This window comes from Neovison vison, chromosome 2, assembly GCF_020171115.1.
Source record: "Neovison vison isolate M4711 chromosome 2, ASM_NN_V1, whole genome shotgun sequence".
Taxonomy (NCBI): Eukaryota; Metazoa; Chordata; class Mammalia; order Carnivora; family Mustelidae; genus Neogale; species Neogale vison.
The window spans coordinates 161,764,110-161,783,295 of NC_058092.1; the positions used below are offsets into that span (position 1 = coordinate 161,764,110).

General features: G+C 38.4%; 1 protein-coding gene across 6 annotated transcripts in view; it reads left to right on the top strand.

The window, feature by feature from the left end:
• RYR2 (ryanodine receptor 2) overlaps positions 1-19,186 on the top strand; it is a 535,490-nt gene that overhangs the window by 353,715 nt on the left and 162,589 nt on the right. For all 6 annotated transcript variants that reach the window (XM_044239419.1, XM_044239420.1, XM_044239421.1 and 3 more), the window contains 10 exons: positions 2,487-2,656; positions 3,799-4,019; positions 5,372-5,462; positions 7,584-7,724; positions 9,388-9,551; positions 11,713-11,791; positions 13,830-13,919; positions 14,722-14,859; positions 16,568-16,645; positions 18,287-18,362. In XM_044239419.1, coding sequence (XP_044095354.1) covers positions 2,487-2,656; positions 3,799-4,019; positions 5,372-5,462; positions 7,584-7,724; positions 9,388-9,551; positions 11,713-11,791; positions 13,830-13,919; positions 14,722-14,859; positions 16,568-16,645; positions 18,287-18,362 — 1,248 coding nt within the window. The remainder of the gene's footprint in view (positions 1-2,486; positions 2,657-3,798; positions 4,020-5,371; positions 5,463-7,583; positions 7,725-9,387; positions 9,552-11,712; positions 11,792-13,829; positions 13,920-14,721; positions 14,860-16,567; positions 16,646-18,286; positions 18,363-19,186) is intronic.

The following is a 19,186-nucleotide window of genomic DNA, read 5'->3' on the forward strand; positions in this document are numbered from 1 at the left end:
GACCTGACACTGTCAGGAAAAAGATAAGAGTAATACCAGTGGTGCCCAGATTAGGGAATAGAGAAGTGCTACATTTTAAGGTAAAATTAGTAATAATGAAGAACCAAGAGATGGGCAATAAGTGAAGCCAGATGTCCTGTTCAGATTCCCCCAAAGTCTCTATATGTCTCCTAATTTTGCTCCACTTACCTGCTTTTACCAGCCTTTAAGATTTTCCAAGTTGGTTGCTTTCCTCTTCCACTTAGTTGTCCTGTAATTGTACTTTTTTGTGATGTTCTTCTTCATAAATATGCACTGTATTGTCTACCTTGGGATTTAAAGGATTTTTGTGTGCGTGTGAACTATCAAGCTCATGACGAAGGTTGACTCTTAAAACCCAATCCATTGGTTATTATTAAATTTCTACATTTTTCTTCTTACTACTTTCCTTTTGTGGAAACTGTATGTTTAAGTTTTGCTACGGCATTCATTTAAATCAACTTTAAAAGTGAAATCGGTAGCTTTTTGTATGTTCCAGGGACACGTCCACTGGTTCTTTAAACATCACCACTCCTCAGTGATAATTCGTGTTGTATGTTCTGTATTAAGTAGGTGAAATTTGCCTCTTCCTCCCTTAGTGGAAGCTGAGGACTTTCTCAAAATCTTTTATCATGTGTTAGAGCTGCAGTGTGGCCCAGAGTAATAATGCAGGCAGGAGGGGTTCAGAAACCTGAGGGCAAGCACACGGTCTCAAAGTCGATGTTCTGTTCCTGCAGCGCGCGGCCCCGGCGGGTTTGGACAGACTGTCCGAGGCCGTGATTACAGGCAGAGGAATACTGCAGGTACCACAGGCTAAGCCCAGTGCACCTGGCCCTCCTTCCAGTTCATAAGCTCAAAGTCTGATGAGAGTCCATTCCCCAGCTTTTTAGTCTCCAGTGTGTTCAGGAGACAATGAAGATAAAACAGTAGGTGGTAGCAGATGGATGTGTCCTGAGTCCCAGGTCTATGGGCTGTAACGTGCCTGGAAACAAATGTATGTGCGAAGGAATCTCATTTCAGGATCAGTGGGTGGCTTACCATTTCCGTAGGCACAACTGGATGTGAAAATCTGGGGACCTTTTAAATGTAAATTCCCTAATAATGTGATTTTTAGGAGAATTAAACTAGAAATTCATACAGATTTTTGATGAAAAAGTATAGCACACTGATTTCACAGTAGGGATTAAATCAGCTTTGGTTGGGTTTTAAATATGATTTTCCTTGGTTTAAATCCGACTTTGCCAGTTACTAGGTGTACAACCTTGAGAACGTTACTTCACGTCCCTGAAGGTTCGTTTTCATCTTTTAAATGTAACTAAGAACACCAGCCTCACAGTGTGGTTTTGAAAACTGTGTGAGAGCGTGTCTGTAACATTTCTAGCAGAGTGCCTGATAACAACACAAACAAGCACTGTTATTTCCATTATTTTAATTATAGGGAGAGAAGTAGTAGGTATATTGGATATTAATATAATTTACTAGGGAGTGGAAACTACTTCATATTAGCCTTTAATGTAATTTCCCTTAAAATATTATTTCTTGTTTCATTTCATGGTTCAGATACGAAATCCATTCCTTAATAATGAAGGAAAACAAAAATGTTGTAATTTTATTTTTCCAGGATGGTTATGTTGGTGTATCCTCTTTACCCGGGTCCTTCTTTACTCCACACTGCCTCAGTATTAAAGAGTCCATTATGTCGTTTGTAGAATCTTACAGTGTGCCCTCAATAGCAGAATGTTATTTGGCATCATTATCACATGGTCAAACAGGAAACAAATCTGCCCTCCAATACCTTAAATTCGTACATAATCCCCCAGTTCCTCATATCGGTGGTTCCCAACCTGTGCATCTATGGAATTCTAGTAAGAGATTTATTCATTATAAAGGCATAAAATATTGACTACTAATAGAGAAAAATACTATGACTCTCAAATATGTTTCAAATGTCATTAAATGCTATTATGATTAATGAGACATATTTCATTTGAAAGTCAAACTGATTCATAGGGTTGTTTCATCATTTTGCAGTTGCCTAAGTCATAAATATGTAAATCAACCATGACTATCACATAGGGATATGTGAGTTTTATTAGTGTTTAAAAGAGGCTCTCATTCTTGAAAATAGTGAAAACTTTACAGTTTAACTTTATGGTATATACTGATAGTTTTACAGTGTAGATTTTGGATTCCTTCATGTTTCCTTCTCATTATCTAACCTAATGCTATGTCTTTGATGATACATGTGATTAATAAATGGATGCCCAAGTCATATTTTGAATGACCTTGAATTTAAATTGCACTGACATAATCCTTCAGCCAATTCCCAGCACTTGCTTGTGGGTAGTAGAAGGACAAAAAAAAAAAAAAACATTCGACTGATAACTTGACTTAAAACTTGAGAAGGCTGGAGAGAAGCCGTTTGTAATCTATCCATTAACAACGACATGTCGCCTTCTCTCTTTTAGATGGGAATGTGGTGGAGCCTGACATGTCTGCAGGGTTTTGCCCAGATCACAAGGCAGCCATGGTTTTGTTCCTTGACAGGGTCTATGGGATTGAGGTTCAAGATTTCCTCCTCCATCTTCTCGAGGTTGGCTTTCTGCCAGATCTCCGGGCTGCTGCTTCTTTAGATACGGTAATGTTCTGAACAGTTGACATCAGCTTTTGACTCTTCATTCTCTGGCTTGTGATAGTCTCCATAGATATGGTCATTCATCTTATTCATGGTCACTAAATGTTATTGATTACCTATTACATTTTTAGGGAGGTGGTAGGTAAAGAGAAAATAAAATAGACTATGTCCTAAGGAATTCACTGAATAGTGGAGAAAACTTACAACCTCAGGAATATGATAAGAATTCTGATTGGGTACTACAGAGGAAAATAAATGTGAATAACTCTGATTTGGGAAGTCACAGAGGCTCCTTTTAACTTCCAAACTGGCCTAAAGAATTATGCTTCTCAAGGAAAGCAGTTACAGTATTAAGAATGTTTAATGGACATTGTTGAGTTGTGCCAATTACAGTATCATTCTGGTGTCTTTATTTTTAAAGCACAGATAAGGCTGAAATTTCTCCTGTCCATCCAATGGCCCACATGGAGAACCTGTCATTACTGGTATAAAAATTCTACTGTCTGAAGCATTGTAAAATAAGCTGACACTCTAAATGTTACTTCAGTAGGTATAATAATACCCTTTTTAGTCTCGCTCATGGATCTTTTTGATTCCGGAGGAAATGAGATCTTGAGTTGATAATAGCTCTTTCAGGAAAGTCAGGCAAGGAGAACCCTAAAAATAAGCAAAAACTTTTTTTTTTTCCTTTGTTGGGTGTGTTCACTTGAAATTCTGAGCCTAACCAGGAGAGCTGATACCATAATAAGAGAATCTGCTTTTGGCTATTGATTCTGCTGCACGTGAGCTAAAATATAAATGTAAATAACTCCCATCCCTAAATATCATTGATTAGTGTCTTCATCTCCCATCCATCCTCCCCTTGGTATCTTATGACAAGGAGGTGAGCCTCTTGGGCTTCTCAAGGAAGGAGCTAGCACTACAGATACCCTTCATCTTTATCTACTGATGAGCGACTGAAAGTTGTTTCTAGTGGTAGAAAATCCTACTAGCCGCACTGAAAGACAGAACCTTGGAGAACATCTCCATTGTTCATGTACTTGTCGTTTTCTAGAGAACAAAAGCCCACGTCCACACATGCATCCCTTTAAGAGTTGTCCCCTGCCAAATGCAAATGACTTTCTGCTCTCACGATTCCTTTCCAGGCTGCTCTGAGTGCTACAGACATGGCCTTGGCCCTCAATCGATACCTTTGCACAGCCGTGCTGCCTCTGTTAACAAGATGTGCCCCCCTTTTTGCGGGCACAGAGCACCATGCTTCTCTCATTGACTCCTTACTTCACACTGTGTACAGACTCTCTAAGGGCTGCTCTCTCACCAAAGCTCAGCGGGATTCCATAGAAGTTTGTTTACTCTCTATTTGTGGGTAAGTGGGAGACACACTCCGTCTCAAGCTGCTGCTTGAAGAGAGAGAATGTATGATATGGCCCTTGACAAATGGTTAGGGATTTTGGAAGAAATTTCCATACCAAAAAGCGAATTCATTTTAGGGAGTGCCCTGTACCCAAGGTTGGAATCAGAGCACCCTTGCTTTGGGTCAAGTGCAGGAGTCTTGCTCCAGGCCTCTCTAGGGTATATGGCAGTTGGACGGCGTGCTGGACCCATGTTCTGGATGTTGGTAGGTAGGGGAACTATGTGAGGAGTCCCTGGCCACTTTCGTGTAAGAGTGGAAGATTCTCCCCATTTGACGATGTGTGAGGTTTTTAACTCCTTTTCCAGAAGGGAAAGGAAAAGAGAGACTTATGAAATATAACAGATAACACAGTATAATATTAAAGCATTGCTTATTGTGGCAATCATGAAGGCTATTTCCTTCATCCTGGAAAACCACTTCCCATAGGTAGAAGTGTTCAAATATCTGACTCTGAAAGCCAGAACATAACCTTCTCCTCTTGGAGTTCTGACAGCTAAAGTGAAAATTTCTTAAGCCACTGGCTCGGTGATGGTTTCCCTCTAATTTCAAGAGCAGGTGAAGGCGTGTGGCCTAGTGGTGCTCTGGTGAAGAAATGTTTTCACTCACAGCGATGTATGTGAGATGGGACTGACGGAGATGAAAAATTAGGGGTTATGTCTCTAACTCCCCTGGCCCTAAAATTCTGTAAAATGGGCCCAAAATAACTATCTCACGGAGTTTATCTCCTTATTAAATGAGGTGAACTAATCCAGCTGACCTGACACAATAGGGCTGTGTGAGTTTTCTTTCCCTTCCTCCTCTGGCCAAATTTCTGCCTCAGCTTTTTTTCCCCTCCCTCCTGTTTTCAACACTCCTTCTTGTGTTTGCTTCTAATTCAGTCATGGAAGACCCTTCCTGGCCAGTGGAGTGAGGGAAGAAGCACTTACTATAATTACTGGAGCAAGGGTCTCAGGAAACAGTAGGGTGTGTGGTGGTGGGTTGTTGGGAAGTGAAGGGAGAAGAGGAAAATCTGTAGCAAATAGGGAGTGGACCTCAGATTTACGGGATTGAGACAAATTGGAAATGTAACTTTATACAGTTGTGTAGCAGTGGGCTAATCTTTGGTTTGGGGGCACCTAAGTAACCCCTTCTGAAGAGAGGTGTAGGTACAGGTTCTTGGCTTACATAGCCTCATGAATTATTTCCTTAGTTTAGAGACAATTCCCTTCATTATTTTTTGTTTGTTGGTTTTGTTTTGGGTTTTTTGTGGGTTTTTTTTTTTTTTTTACTTCCCTTCATTATTAAAATAAACTTTGTTTCACCAGCCAACTGAGACCTTCTATGATGCAGCACTTGCTCCGAAGATTAGTATTTGATGTCCCGTTATTAAATGAACATGCAAAGATGCCTCTTAAGGTGAGTAGGGGAAACGTCTGTAGTTATAGGATTACTGGGTCCTCTTGACTGTTCTCCCCTTCAACACACACCCCTCTTCGAAACACCATGCTTGATTTTCGATGCTGGAAAATCTCTTCCAGTTCTTGAAGGCGGGCATGTAAATTTGAGAGCTGTGCATATCACAATAAAAGAAGTCCTGAAAGATCATAGACGTTCTGATACTGATTTCCTGTAGGTGAATGGAAATGGAAATCAATGGGGAAAATGAGCCACAAAGAAAACATGAGTCAAAGTATTCTTAAGGGTGGGAAACATGTAGTAGGTGTGGCCTGAAATATTAGCAACCTCTGGGGATAAAGAGCAGGCTGTCTAAACACCCATTTTCTAAGTTGGTAATCACATGGCAGTTTCCAAATATTATGTCATAGGGTTCAAAGATAACCTCTCTGTCTGTGCTGTTCACAGTTTGTCACTGAGTGTAGAAGAATTAGACATTTTCTCTGTCCTTCATTATTCTGTTCATGAATGATCGAGTCTCATACTGTTTTACTGACCTGAGAATATTTTTCTCTCATCTAATATCACAATGCAGATTGAGGATTAAAATATTTGGTGTGTTCTAATACATCTAATAGCATGGTTTGTGGATGGAGGTCATAGAACATGTAATGACTGTTCTATGGGGAGCCTTTCTGCACAGGCATCTGGTAAACCTCATTTTCCTCATGGCCACCCAGTAACAGTGCTGGCAAAAAGAAGTTTGAGATAAAAATGAGTCAATTTTTTGAGCTGTTAACTCTCAGCACCCCTAGACATCTGGCAGATACGGTCTTTCTCCCTGAAAAATTCATTTTGGTTTAACAAATTTAGATTAATGAATGAGGCAGAATAAATGATATTCTTATTGAAAATACCATTTTTACAGTTTTCATCCTCTGGAAGAGCTTTCTCATACAAAATGTTCTTCATACAGATGAGCTGGAAGCTACCTGAAAAAAGAGATAGTATTACTTTACGTGATAAATTATTTCAGGTTGTAGATATTTCCAAGCTAATCCAAACACATTCAATCTCATTGTTTCATCATTTGAGATTTCTAAATCATGTGTATGTGTGCACGTGTGTGTGTGTGTGTGTGTGTGTGTGTGTGTGGTTTGTGATGGAGAGGAAGACCAATCTGGAAGTATTTCTCTAGTAAGAGATGTAGTTTGTTTTAATAACATCCATCCTTTTCGATCTGTTTTCCTCCTTCGTGACAGAAAAGAGAGTCCAAAAATGTATAGTTGAGGCATAGAGATCATTTTATTAATTCAAGTGGTCGTGCATGTTTGTTAGTAAGATCAAAAATGAATTGCTGAAGAACTACAAAATTAGAAGATTCTATCCTTGCCTTTAAACTTACAGTGTATTCCGAAACAAACCAAACGCACACAGACGAAAACAGAAGATGAACACAGACACTTGGCAAGATAATAAATTGCATAACCACCAAAGAAATATGGGTAAAATAAAATATAGGTAAAATAAAATATTTTATATTTTATTTATAAAATAAAATATATGTAAATAATCACCGAAGAAAGATAGGTAAAGACATTACTGAAATGTAGTTTGGCAAGTTTACTTAGAGGTGGAATTTCTGGAGCAAAGCTTGAAGTGTGTGATTAAGAATTGGCAAAAAGGAAGCAGAAATGCCCAGAGGTAGATTTCCCTTCTAATGTACATTTCAGCTGCTGCGTCATAGAGATACTCTCTTGAGCCTCTGGGTCATCCTGACATCAGTCCTTTCATGAAGCACACATGTGCTTATCCAAAGGATCGGGATTCACAAAACCAAGCAAATGGTAGCAACAAGTATAGGACCCAGGGATACATCCCTACCAGCCTCATAAAGAATGCTGTCCAAGATGCACTTAGGAGTTACATCGGGCATTGGGTCTTCATACTGTGCTCAGTGTTAAATTTTAAACAGGCATCGTATGTAAGGTAATAAATAGTGTTCTCCAGAAGAATTCACAGGAGATTGAGCAGTTTTGTTTCAGTTGACCTTATTACATGGCATCTGAATGTCAAATGGAAATGGGAAAAATGTAAAAGGTATCTTTCACTCATTGCATTTATAATTGTTTTCTCACCTAGCTGCTGACAAATCATTATGAAAGATGCTGGAAGTATTACTGTTTGCCTGGAGGGTGGGGGAACTTTGGAGCTGCCTCTGAAGAAGAGCTTCATTTATCAAGAAAGCTGTTTTGGGGCATCTTTGACGCTCTGTCTCAAAAGGTGATTTAAGATTTTATGGACTTTGTGTGATGCAGTCATTTAAAAGCTATAAATATTCCTAGTGAAATATTATCTTATTAAAACTTAGTTCTTTTTCCTTTTCTTTTTTTTTTTTCAATGTCTAACAAATGTTGAGAATGCCATTTACATTTGATTTTAGTAATCGTTATGGTAACCTGTTCCTTGTGATCATAACACTTTCTGAACTTAAAATGGCTAAGTATTTCAGGAAATTACGCACGTAATTTGGTTAAGTTTCTGGTGTGTTTTGACTTACCTGGACTCAACTTCTCCCTGGTCAGCGTATCTTAAAACCATGAAGAAATCTGATCAAATATAAACAAACACAATCTCATGAAATTGTAATATTCCAGTGGCCTTAGCGGCTTTTCCTGGTTTGCTGCTTTGGAGATTTAAGTCACTCTGTGTTGCTTTCTATATGTGATATCCTATAAGAGTTGGCAGATTTATAAGGAATAGTTGATGTATTTTCACAAGGCTGGGGTGGGGATTGTTCTTCAGGGAAAATCAGAAGAGTCTGCTTTGTATGCTTCTGCTTAAATTGTTAATCCAAATCAGTTTGAATTCCTGGATACACAATATTAGACAAGTGGAGCAAGATATCCAGAAGTTTGCTATGTACTAGAGTGAAGTTCACCTGTGGTTACAGTTGGAAGCTACGTCTTGATATTTTATGTCACTGAATTGCCTTTGGAAACTGAGAGTCCTTTTTAAAATAATACCTAGAAGGCAGTTTTAGAAGGACTCAGATCATTAATTTAAAACTGAACACTCAAAGTGAGGTAATTTTTTAATAATTTTATATTTAAAAAATTGGAAATATAAATTTAATCAGTTATGTAATTAATGTACAAATAATACTCCCCAGAAATTTTGTTGTGCATACTCCCAATAGAATTTCTTTCTCAGTTTAGCATTTTATTTTTTAGACCTTCGTAATATGATACAGATTAGTTAAAATTTTTTACTCTCTGGAATGTCCCTTTATGTAGTCTTTATAATATGGTGTAGCAATATTCTATAATTATGCAATTGACTGAAATTTTGTTTATGTCATCAAGACATGTTATACATTTAGAACATTCAGATTGATTTCATAAAGTATTGGAGAACCACTCTTGGAGAAGCCAAGATTTTCTTCTTAAATGATAATGGCAGTCTGTCTGACTTCAGCCTCTCTCCTGTTTGGTGGGATTTCAGGCTGTATTTCCCATTTGCTAGAGGAAGAATTCTATAAGGGAGTTAAGTTAGCCTAGGGTCATTCTGATTTTCGCTTAAAATATCTTGCCAGGGATGCCTGGGTTGCTTAGTGGGTTAAGCCTCTGCCTTCAGCTCAGGTCATGACCTCAAGGTCCTAGGATCGAGCCCCGCATTGGGCTCTCTGCTCAGTAGGGAGCCTGCTTCCCCCCTCTCTCTGCCTGCCTCTCTGCCTACTTGTGATCTCTATCAAATAAATAAATAAAATCTTTTAAAAAAATAAAATAAAATATCTTGCCAACCACAGCAACCATTTTGACAACTTGTGCTCAATAGTAATACAGAATTTTTTGTGTTCTTTGTTTTGTTTTGTCTTGTCTTTTTTTTGTGTGTGTGTGTTTTGTTTTTGTTTGTTGGTTTGTTTTGATCCTCTGTTTCTTCCCAGAAATATGAACAAGAACTTTTCAAACTGGCACTGCCTTGCCTGAGTGCAGTTGCGGGAGCTTTGCCCCCAGACTACATGGAGTCAAATTATGTCAGTATGATGGAAAAACAGTCATCAATGGATTCTGAAGGGAACTTTAACCCACAACCTGTTGATACCTCAAAGTATGGACTCTTTCTATTGCAGCAGATTTTTATTGTAAATGATGTGTGAAGTCTGAAATTGAATAAGGTACTAAAGTGAACTTTCTCTAATCCATGCCCCCTTTGAATTGGTATCCTTTTGATAGGGGTCCCTTTACTTGACGAAATGATAGTCGTAATAATTATGATTACCCAAATATCAGAAGTAGACAAGCTGTATCTTGTAGGAGACTCATCAGAACCCAGGTTCTCTGTATATAACCACATGGTAATACCTACAGTGATGAGAATCAAGAAGGCCCATCGGCTCTATCTTGAGTTGAAAATTGACCCTAAATGTTTATTAATAATTGCAGCCAACCTCTGTCTATCATCTCTGACTGGGGGTGATACCAGCATGCAGGACCAAGCTGTTCCTGTGAGCTGTGGGACGTCACTCCACCATCACTACATCTCAGCAGAGCCCAGGGGCAGAAGCTGATGTTCAACATCATAAAGCAAAGTATGGGATTCCAGGGAATATCAAATGAGAATATTGGTGGAAAATTGAGCATGCAGTTAGACTGTAGTGCAATACCCTTAGCCACAGATAAAACGTTACTTCACATTATCAACATTCTTACTTGTACTTAGTTGCATAAATCATTTCGCAAGTGGGATTCTCAGGTGTCTGGGAGTCTCAGCATTTCTATTGTTACTGTCTTTGAGTAGGACCATGGTTTCCCATTGGGGAGGAAAGCTGACTCTTCATGCTACATTATCTTATCGATAGCATGGTGACCCTCACCATCAGTGGTTAGCAAGGTAGTCACTTGGTAGCTACGTCCACAGCATCTGAATTTGCTTGGGAGTTCAACTTTTAGGCTTCTGGGCAGCCCCCAGCTGGTTTAGCTTCCATTACAGATCAAAATTTCAACCCGAGTGGTATGCCATTAGTTGGATAATGCCTTACATTTGCATGTTTGGTATTTGATGACAGTCCTGTGAGAAAAGACTCTGCCCCCCCAGTATTTGGCTTATGTGATTGATCCTTTGTATCTCTTCGATGTAAGTAAATCAGACTATCACATGTTCAGTTCCTACATGGGTAAGTTTGTGGTTTGCTAACATACAGTATAATCCAGGATTTTAAAATAACATCAGAGCATGTCATGGTCTTGGTGTTGATTAATTAACCCTAATTAATTAACAACCATCGGGCATGTGTATTCATTTGCCTAGGCTTGTTCCTTTGGGGAATTCTTACCAGATTAGGTTTACTTACTGATATCAATCATTTCTACATCTTTGTGATTTTCATATATTATTTCTTAAATATGTCTGTGTCCTGTAGTTCAATTACTGACTGATAACGTTGTTAAGAAAGAACAATAAACCATATAATTATGCTAGGTTTTTATTTTTAGAATTCAGTTCTCAATGGTAATTGTGTTAGTAAGTTATGTGTGTGAATGAATGGAATTATATGTATATAATTTTCCATTTGTCAGTATATTTAATATTCCAAAATCCTGTATTTACCATCAGACTTGGTTATCACCTACATGCACTCAACATCTGTTCAAGAGATCAAATATGAATTAGATATGAAAGGAATCAAAAATAAGTGTTATCACAAAGCATGAATAGCTTTTCACTACAGTCCGTTTTAACAACAGTTAGAATGTTATATGTAGACCCTGAAATGTAAAATCATTAACATATCACTAGATGTATGACTTCATTTAGAATTTTAGTACATTTAAAAAATGTAACCAGATTTCAGCCATCTTTTACCCACTTATAGTTGTTGTAGATGAGGTTTAAGTCAAGTATGTCTTTAAGCTCATTAAGTCTAACCATATCTTGATTCAGGTTTAAAATTTTTTTTGGTATAATCTGTTGTCCTTATCTTTGAATATATTTTAATTATTTTTATTTATATTATATATAATTTTTATCATATATAACTTATGTTGAGCCATAATGTAAGAATTCATTTAAGATGAGCAGAGAGAACATTATAGCTTGAGTTTAACTTTGTTCCTACACTATGGAAAAGTAATACCTTGTTAAGATGATTTTTTAAGAGTTGTGCATCCAGTGGGATTATGCAGTCATAAGTTGTGAGTAAATTATTGGTATGGTTTCCTGTAAATCCTATAAAAAAAATCAAGTTCTCTTTTCTTTGTTTTTCTCATAGTATTACAATCCCCGAGAAGCTGGAATACTTCATTAACAAGTATGCAGAACATTCTCATGACAGATGGTCAATGGACAAGGTAAAAGTCAGAGTATCACATTCGAACTCAGAACTGAGTATACCCAATGATGGGTCACTGCTCAGGTATTTCTGACGGGGACCGTTTCCCACTTTAAAGTGAAAGCTGTGTCTAGATTGGGAAAGAACATTTAATTATGATTTGCTGATGCAGTATTTAGTTCTGCCATTAACCTGTGAGTAATACACCTATGAATAAGGATATTTGTTCATAAGGGGGTGCCTGGGTGGCTCAGTTAGTTGAGCAACAGACTCTTGGTTTCAGCTCCCATTAGGATCTCAGGGCCGTGGGTTCGAGCCCTGAGTCTGGCTCTGTGCTCTGATAGGAGTCTGCTTGAGGATTCTCTCCCTCTACCCCTCCCCCCACTCTCCAATAATTAAGTAAAATCTTAAAAAAAAAAAGAATTTTTTCATAAGACACACAGTTTTAGGAATTAAAGTTCTGTGAAGTCATAAATCTAGTTTCTAAACACATATTGTTTGTGGGAGTACAAAGTAATCCTAAGTACAAATAATAATCATGACAGATGGATTTATGGAGAAATATATTCAGACTTGTCTGAAGTTCAAACATTAATGAAACCATTTTTTTTTAAGATTTTATTTATTTATTTGACAGACAGATCACAAGTAGGCAGAGAGGCAGGCAGAGAGAGAGGAGGAAGCAGGCTCCCGGCTGAGCAGAGAGCCTGATGTGGGACTCAATCCCAGGACCCCGGGATCATGACCTGAGCCGAAGGCAAAGGCTTAACCCACTGAGCCACCCAGGCACCCCTTAATGAAACCATTTAAACTATTATCAGAAAAGGTGACTCTGGCTCAGAAATCTTTTTGAAGAAACTTTATATATAATTTTATGTTAGCTAAAACCTTGAAAATTATTAATTGAAATCGAGTGATTTTTTACACCTTCTACTCCTCTGTCGTGTGTCTTCCTACTGAGGAGATCTGCAGGTCACTAAGAATAAATCACATAGCCAGAAGACATGTCTGTTTTGTCCAAAAAAAAAAAATTGGTGCAAGCAAATGAGCTAAGTACCACGTGTCGCACTACCATGAAATTCTCTCAAAGCTTGTGGCCGAGTGTTCACACTGTGGTGAACCTGGTTACATTTGAAAGATGATGGCTGTGAATTTTTGACGGAGAAATTGAGCTGAGGACCCAGGAATCTGAGATAAGCACGTGCTGCTGGCGGAGTGAAGGTCAAACAGGACGGGCTCTGCAGCGTTTGTGTGTGTAGGGCAGCTCCGTGTTACCCGGCTAGACGTCTGTCAATTTCATGTCTGGCCTCAGCCAGTCCGTCTTCTCCTGAGAAACCCTCTTTCTGGTTTGATAGATATGTGGCTCTTTGTTCAGTATGTTTACTTCTGAGGTCAGTCAGTAGGAGTTAAGTTCTGTTTTCCATAAAGACCCTGTTGGGTCCTGAGCTGGTGGTGATGGAGAGAAGTGTCCAGGAAGGCTGTCCTGAGGGATTCCAGTTCGGTTCCTCGGAGTTCGTAGGTGGGCAGGAGAGGAGCTAGGGAAGTGGAGATGGATACAGAATACGTATGTGAGCAAAGTAATGAGGGACAAACGTGTTAAGAGATCGCTGAGTACTGGAGCGGACAAACAGGCAGCATTATTCAGAACGACTTCTCCAAAAAGCAGAATCATCCAGTTTTCCTCTAAAAATGAGCATTTCAAAAAAGCATTTAAAAAATAATGAAAAGAACATTTTAGGTGGAGGTTCCCACAATGTGGCAGAATCACTATCGTGGGGTCCAGGCACCCCGTAGTCTGCCCGTGGGGGGAATGCTTATGACCCAGTCAGACCTGGGTCTGTTTAAGGAAGATTGGGTATGTTGGATCTCTGGGTGACCAGAATTACTCTCAGTGATTACTCAAAAATAATACTGGTCAGGGTGGAACTCTTTATATTAACTTATGCTGGGTGGGATTCAGAGCCTAATGTCTTGGTTTATTTAGATTTATTTTACCAAATGTATTTAAACACATGCACACCTAAAATATGTAAAATAATTTTGATGATTTTTTTAAGTTGGCAAATGGATGGATTTATGGAGAAATATATTCAGACTCGTCTAAAGTTCAACCATTAATGAAGCCATATAAACTATTATCCGAAAAGGTGAGGGCTTTGTGTGTGTGTGTGTGGTTATATAGTTACAATTTATTTTGAAATTTTTATTATGTAATTTCTTATTAAATGTCTTATTGTATACACTTTAAAAAAAAAACCCTTTATTTGAAGGTCCCATTTTTTATCTTTTGTCTCTTGTCTTCTCTATTCTCATTTTCTGTCAGTATTTAACTGTATTTTCTATCAGTATTTAATTCTATCAGTATATTAATCTCCTTTAATTTTTCAGTCCTTTTTAAATTTTTATCCTTCCCCCATATTTTTAAGGACTCTGGAAAATATTCTTATCATGCTTAGGAGTATCTTGATGAGAGATAATGAAGTAATCTACAATGATTATTATTTATACGTTTTCATGTATTTTTCTACTGTGGGGACACAGTATCTTGACAAATACAGAACTTTGTAGCTTGGTGCTTATGGAGGGAGAGTTATTCTTATCTGTTTATTCAGGTGTTTATTCAGAAAAGCCTTGACATATATAGCATATAATCTGGCACTGCTTCTCCTTTTTAGTTTCTATACAAAGTATCAGAAGCAGGGAAACTAAAGGAAATTAACCTCCATGCAATTTTAAGCTGATATCCCTCTTAGGGGTCTTGGTCAAAGTAAATTTCTACTCACACTCTGCTTTTTTGAAATCTTATTTTACCTTTTCTTTTTTAAATAAACAATGTCCATCTTTTTTTTTTTTTTTTTTAAGGAGAGGCAGCCTATTTCAGATTTTTAAATTTTCATTCGGATTCATCATGCCCACACCCATTATTCCCCTCTTTGTTTTTGTCCCTAGGAAAAAGAAATTTATCGCTGGCCAATCAAAGAGTCTTTAAAAACCATGCTGGCGTGGGGTTGGAGGATTGAGAGAACGAGGGAGGGAGACAGCATGGCCCTCTACAATCGGACGCGTCGCATTTCTCAGACAAGTCAGGTAAGAGCCACACTGGCGAATCCACTGCTCATGTCTAATTCTGTTTTTTATCAGTTTTAAGATAGACATCTGCTGGGGCACTTGGGTGGCTCAGCGGGTTAAAGCCTCTGCCTTTGGATCAGGTCATGATCTCAGGGTCCTGGAATTGAGCCCCACATGGGGCTCTCTGCTCAGCAGGGAGCCTGCACACCCCAACCCCTGCTTCTGCCTGCCTCTCTGTCTACTTGTGATTTGTCTGTCTAATAAATAAAATCTTAAAAAAAAAAAAGGTAGACATGTGCTACAGTATCTGTGAGATTAGGAATCATTTTATCATCGTGGAGCAGATGAAGTAGGGCTTGGTGCTACAGGGAATACTAAGACAAGGAAGACTGTCCATGCCCACAGATGTTTCCTGTATAGCAAATTTAGAGAATGACAAACATTTTGGAAATATAGTTCTGACAGCAGAATGGGGAATGAATCAGAGAAGGGGGAGATTGAAGACAGAAAGGCCGATTCCCTGGGAAGGATATTGTAGACATGCCACGAAACAGAACAGAAGTATCAAATGTCTGAATTGGAGCAAAGATAGTGGGAATGAAGGGAAATGGATATATCCTGGAGATATTTTTGAAGTAGAAGAGACAGAATTCTTTGACTGTCTGATATAGGATTGTGGATGGGGAGGAGTACTTGAGGTGATCGCCATGGATCCAGACTGGCCTGTCAGGAGGGTAGTTAATTTGAGTAAGGTAGGGAACACAGCAGCACTTGGAGATGACAAGGACAGAACAATAATTTGATTATAGATGTTGTGTTAGGCAGAATATGGCTTCCAAAGATCATCCCCAGTTGCTGGAATCTGAAAATACTGCTTTACTTGGGCTTTGCCAGTATGATCAAAGTTAAAGACCTTGAGATGGGTGTGGGGTGGGGGGGAACGGCGCCTGAGGGGGGCTCTTTTGTCAAACGCCTGCCTTCAGCTCAGGTCATTATCCCAGGATCCTGGGATTGAGCCCTATGTTGGGCCCCCTGCTCAGTAGGAAGGCTGCTTTTCCCTCTCCCTCTGCCCTCACTGCCACCCACATCTCAAATAAATAAATCTTTTAAAAAAAAAAAAAAAAGCATAGGGCAGTATGAGAAGTCTTATAGTTGATGACAAGGTATTTTTCATTTTAAAAATGCCAAAATTCAGAAATTACCAAAATTCAGAAATTAAGTTTCCTTGTTATTGGGGATACCTTGGTTAATCGTTGACCATGTATGAAGTACTTTTAAAATTAAAGAGTTGGCTGTATTTTCTCTTAACATTTGGCCCACTGAAACATTTGTAAGTATTGCCTTCTTTGATTAATTACTGTTTGCATGAGGAAGAATAAATTTTATGTAGCTAATTTGAATCTGTAAGAAACCAAAGAATACATTACCTTTGACGAAGGTAATGCTTCAGAATATTGGATTCTTTGCACAATTTGTGGAATTCTGATCATTAGCTTTTGGGACTGGCAGTCCCTGATATAGTATTCAGTCATCAATTGAAATGATCAGACACCCAAACATCATTTAACTTGCTAGATACGTTTGTGAGCTAAGTTTGTCCAGATACTTGCCGGTTTCATCTGATGCAATGTGACGTGTGGAAGTTTATTTGTCCTGTATTTCTGACATTTGTCTTAAGTCTTCACTGGGCTTTTTAATTAGGCTCCATTTTTGGTCAATCATCTAGGTTTCTGTGGATGCTGCACACGGGTATAGTCCCCGAGCCATTGATATGAGCAACGTCACACTATCCCGAGACCTGCACGTGAGTGTTACGGACTTTTTTTAAAAAGCAGACTGTGACGCTTTCCTGCCTGTATTTTCCACATGAATTATTTGAATGTTGTGATCATATAAAGGGTCTGTGAAATTGAAAATTATGGACCTTAGTTGCTTTTAAAGTTGATATAACTTTTTCTAGGATGTTTCTTCTAGATAACATATTTTCCTTAAAGATAATGGCTATTTGAAAAAATCCCACTATAATGAAGTAGTGTGTGAGAAGAGAATAAATCAGGAATTAGTTATGCTCTGCTTAAGGGTAACCTCAGTTAAAGAATATGTATTCTAAGTCGTTTATCCAAGGAAACTGGGAGCGTTTTGCCTGCTCTGTCCATAGTTGTATCTGTTCTCCTTGGTCGCTAAGGAGCGTACTTTGAAATGGCTGATTTGAGTAAAAGAAAATGTGTTGTCTTGTATCAGAAGTCAACAGGTCCATATGATGAGCAAACAACAGTATTGGCATCATTAGTATTGATCCAAGAGAAATAAATACATAAAGAGAAACCCTATATAGTAGGTCATATTAATTATGTTAAATGGTACGTTTGGCTTGCCCTCTGTCTTTGCTCCTGTATGGATGGAGATCTTAAAATGAGATAGTGAACTTGAAAATCAAAAGGAGATGAGAGAATGGTAGAGGCAATCTTATCTTTTGATAAGATTGAGATAAGATTTTAGATAAGGTAAGATTTTGATAAGCAAAAGGCCACAGCCGAGGGAGCCTCTGTGGCTCCGTAGTCAGTTAACGTGTCTGACTTTTGAATTTAGCTCAGGTCATGGTCTCATAGTTGTGAGATCGGGCCCTGTGTTGGTCTCCCCACTCAAGTGGGAGTCTTTCTGAGATTCTTTTCCTATGCCCCTCCCCCTGTGCACACACATTCTCTCTCTCTCTCACTCTCTCAAATAAATTAAAAAAAAAAAAAAAAAGTCCACAGAAAGGATAATGTGCTTTGTCTAAGGTCTCTGATCTCTCCCCAAGTTTGGGACAGATGTGGAATCTAGAATGTCCCTCTAGGTTCTTTGCATTCCCTGTTTAATAAAGTTTAGATTGTCTTTTAAAGCTTTGGAGATTACAGTAAGAACATGCAAATATATAGATTTTTCTTGTTAAAGTTCGCAGCTAATTTGAAATTTCATTATTTGATTAATAAAACCTGTGTCCTTGAATATTACAAATAACAAGAATAAGTCCCCTCAGATCACCTGTGATGTTTCCTGCTGTATGATTTCACAGGCTGGAATTATTTGGGATTCAGATTCCAAGTAGGAGTTGTATTCAGGTTGCCTGGGTGGCTCAGTCCTTAAGGGTCTGCTTTTGGTTCAGATCATGATCCCAGGATTCTGGGATCGAGCCCCGCATGGGGCTCCCTGCTTCTCCCTTTCCCACTCCCCCTCCTTGTATTCCCTCTCTTTCTGTCTCTCTGTCAAATAAATGAATAAAACCTTTTAAAAAAAATCTTTAAAAAAAGAGTTGTGTTCAATGATCTTTTAAAGGTATTTGAGCACTGACACACTATGATTTATTAATTTAAAGTATGTTATAATATTACCTATTGGCAAGCAAATTTCTCTATTTCTACTCCTTAATCTGTAACTTATTTGCTAAATATTTTGTTCACTTAAGGCTATGGCAGAAATGATGGCTGAAAACTACCACAATATATGGGCAAAGAAAAAGAAAATGGAGCTGGAATCCAAAGGTAATACTTTCTAAAAATCCTGATTAAAAACCAATCAGAGTGCGACTATGTGAGTCTCTGAAATGGATGGAACAGTCTTTTTAGAATGAGAACTTATTATACATTTGTTTTCTTAGAATAGTTCAAACACGCCTGTGACAATTTTGGGTGGAAATTCTGTAATTACCTAACTGCAAGTGCACCTTTCTTCATGTCTCAGAATTCCGATGGCTCTCTCAGGCCCGTGTTAGCTTGCAGATACCGGTTCTCATTCTCACATTCGAGGTATTCTGTGCATTTCTTAGACCTCGCTCCCTGACTTCTATCCCTAACTCAGATGTTTTTCTCACGTTGTGCCTTCCCACTTCCAGTCACCCCCTCTGGTGGGCCCAGTACAGTCATGCTCTTGTCCCTTACATGCTTTTGCGTTTCTTTTCTGCTGTTTTTCTTAAATACTAAAGTGACTGAATATTCTTAATCATTTTCTCAAGTCTTTTCTTAATTTATTTGCAGAAATAATTTCTTCAATTTAGTGTGTATCCTACACTGATGATCTCTCTCATCGTTATTTATTCTGTATTGGTCTGTGAACATGCGTGTGTGTGTGAGCACGTGCACACCTCTCACTACTTCCTACATGATTTCTTTCCCTCATGGAGAATGTAACTGTCTCCAAGTCAGGACCACAAATTCTGTTACCTTTGTCATATTTACTGTACAGTTCTAGGCATCAAGAAATTCTATCTCTTATTTATTGGCATAAATAAAAATATATGGGAGAGAGTTTTGAAGGGCAGGCTATTTCAGGGCTAAAACTAGGTTGTGTTGCAGGTTGGGTCCAGGCA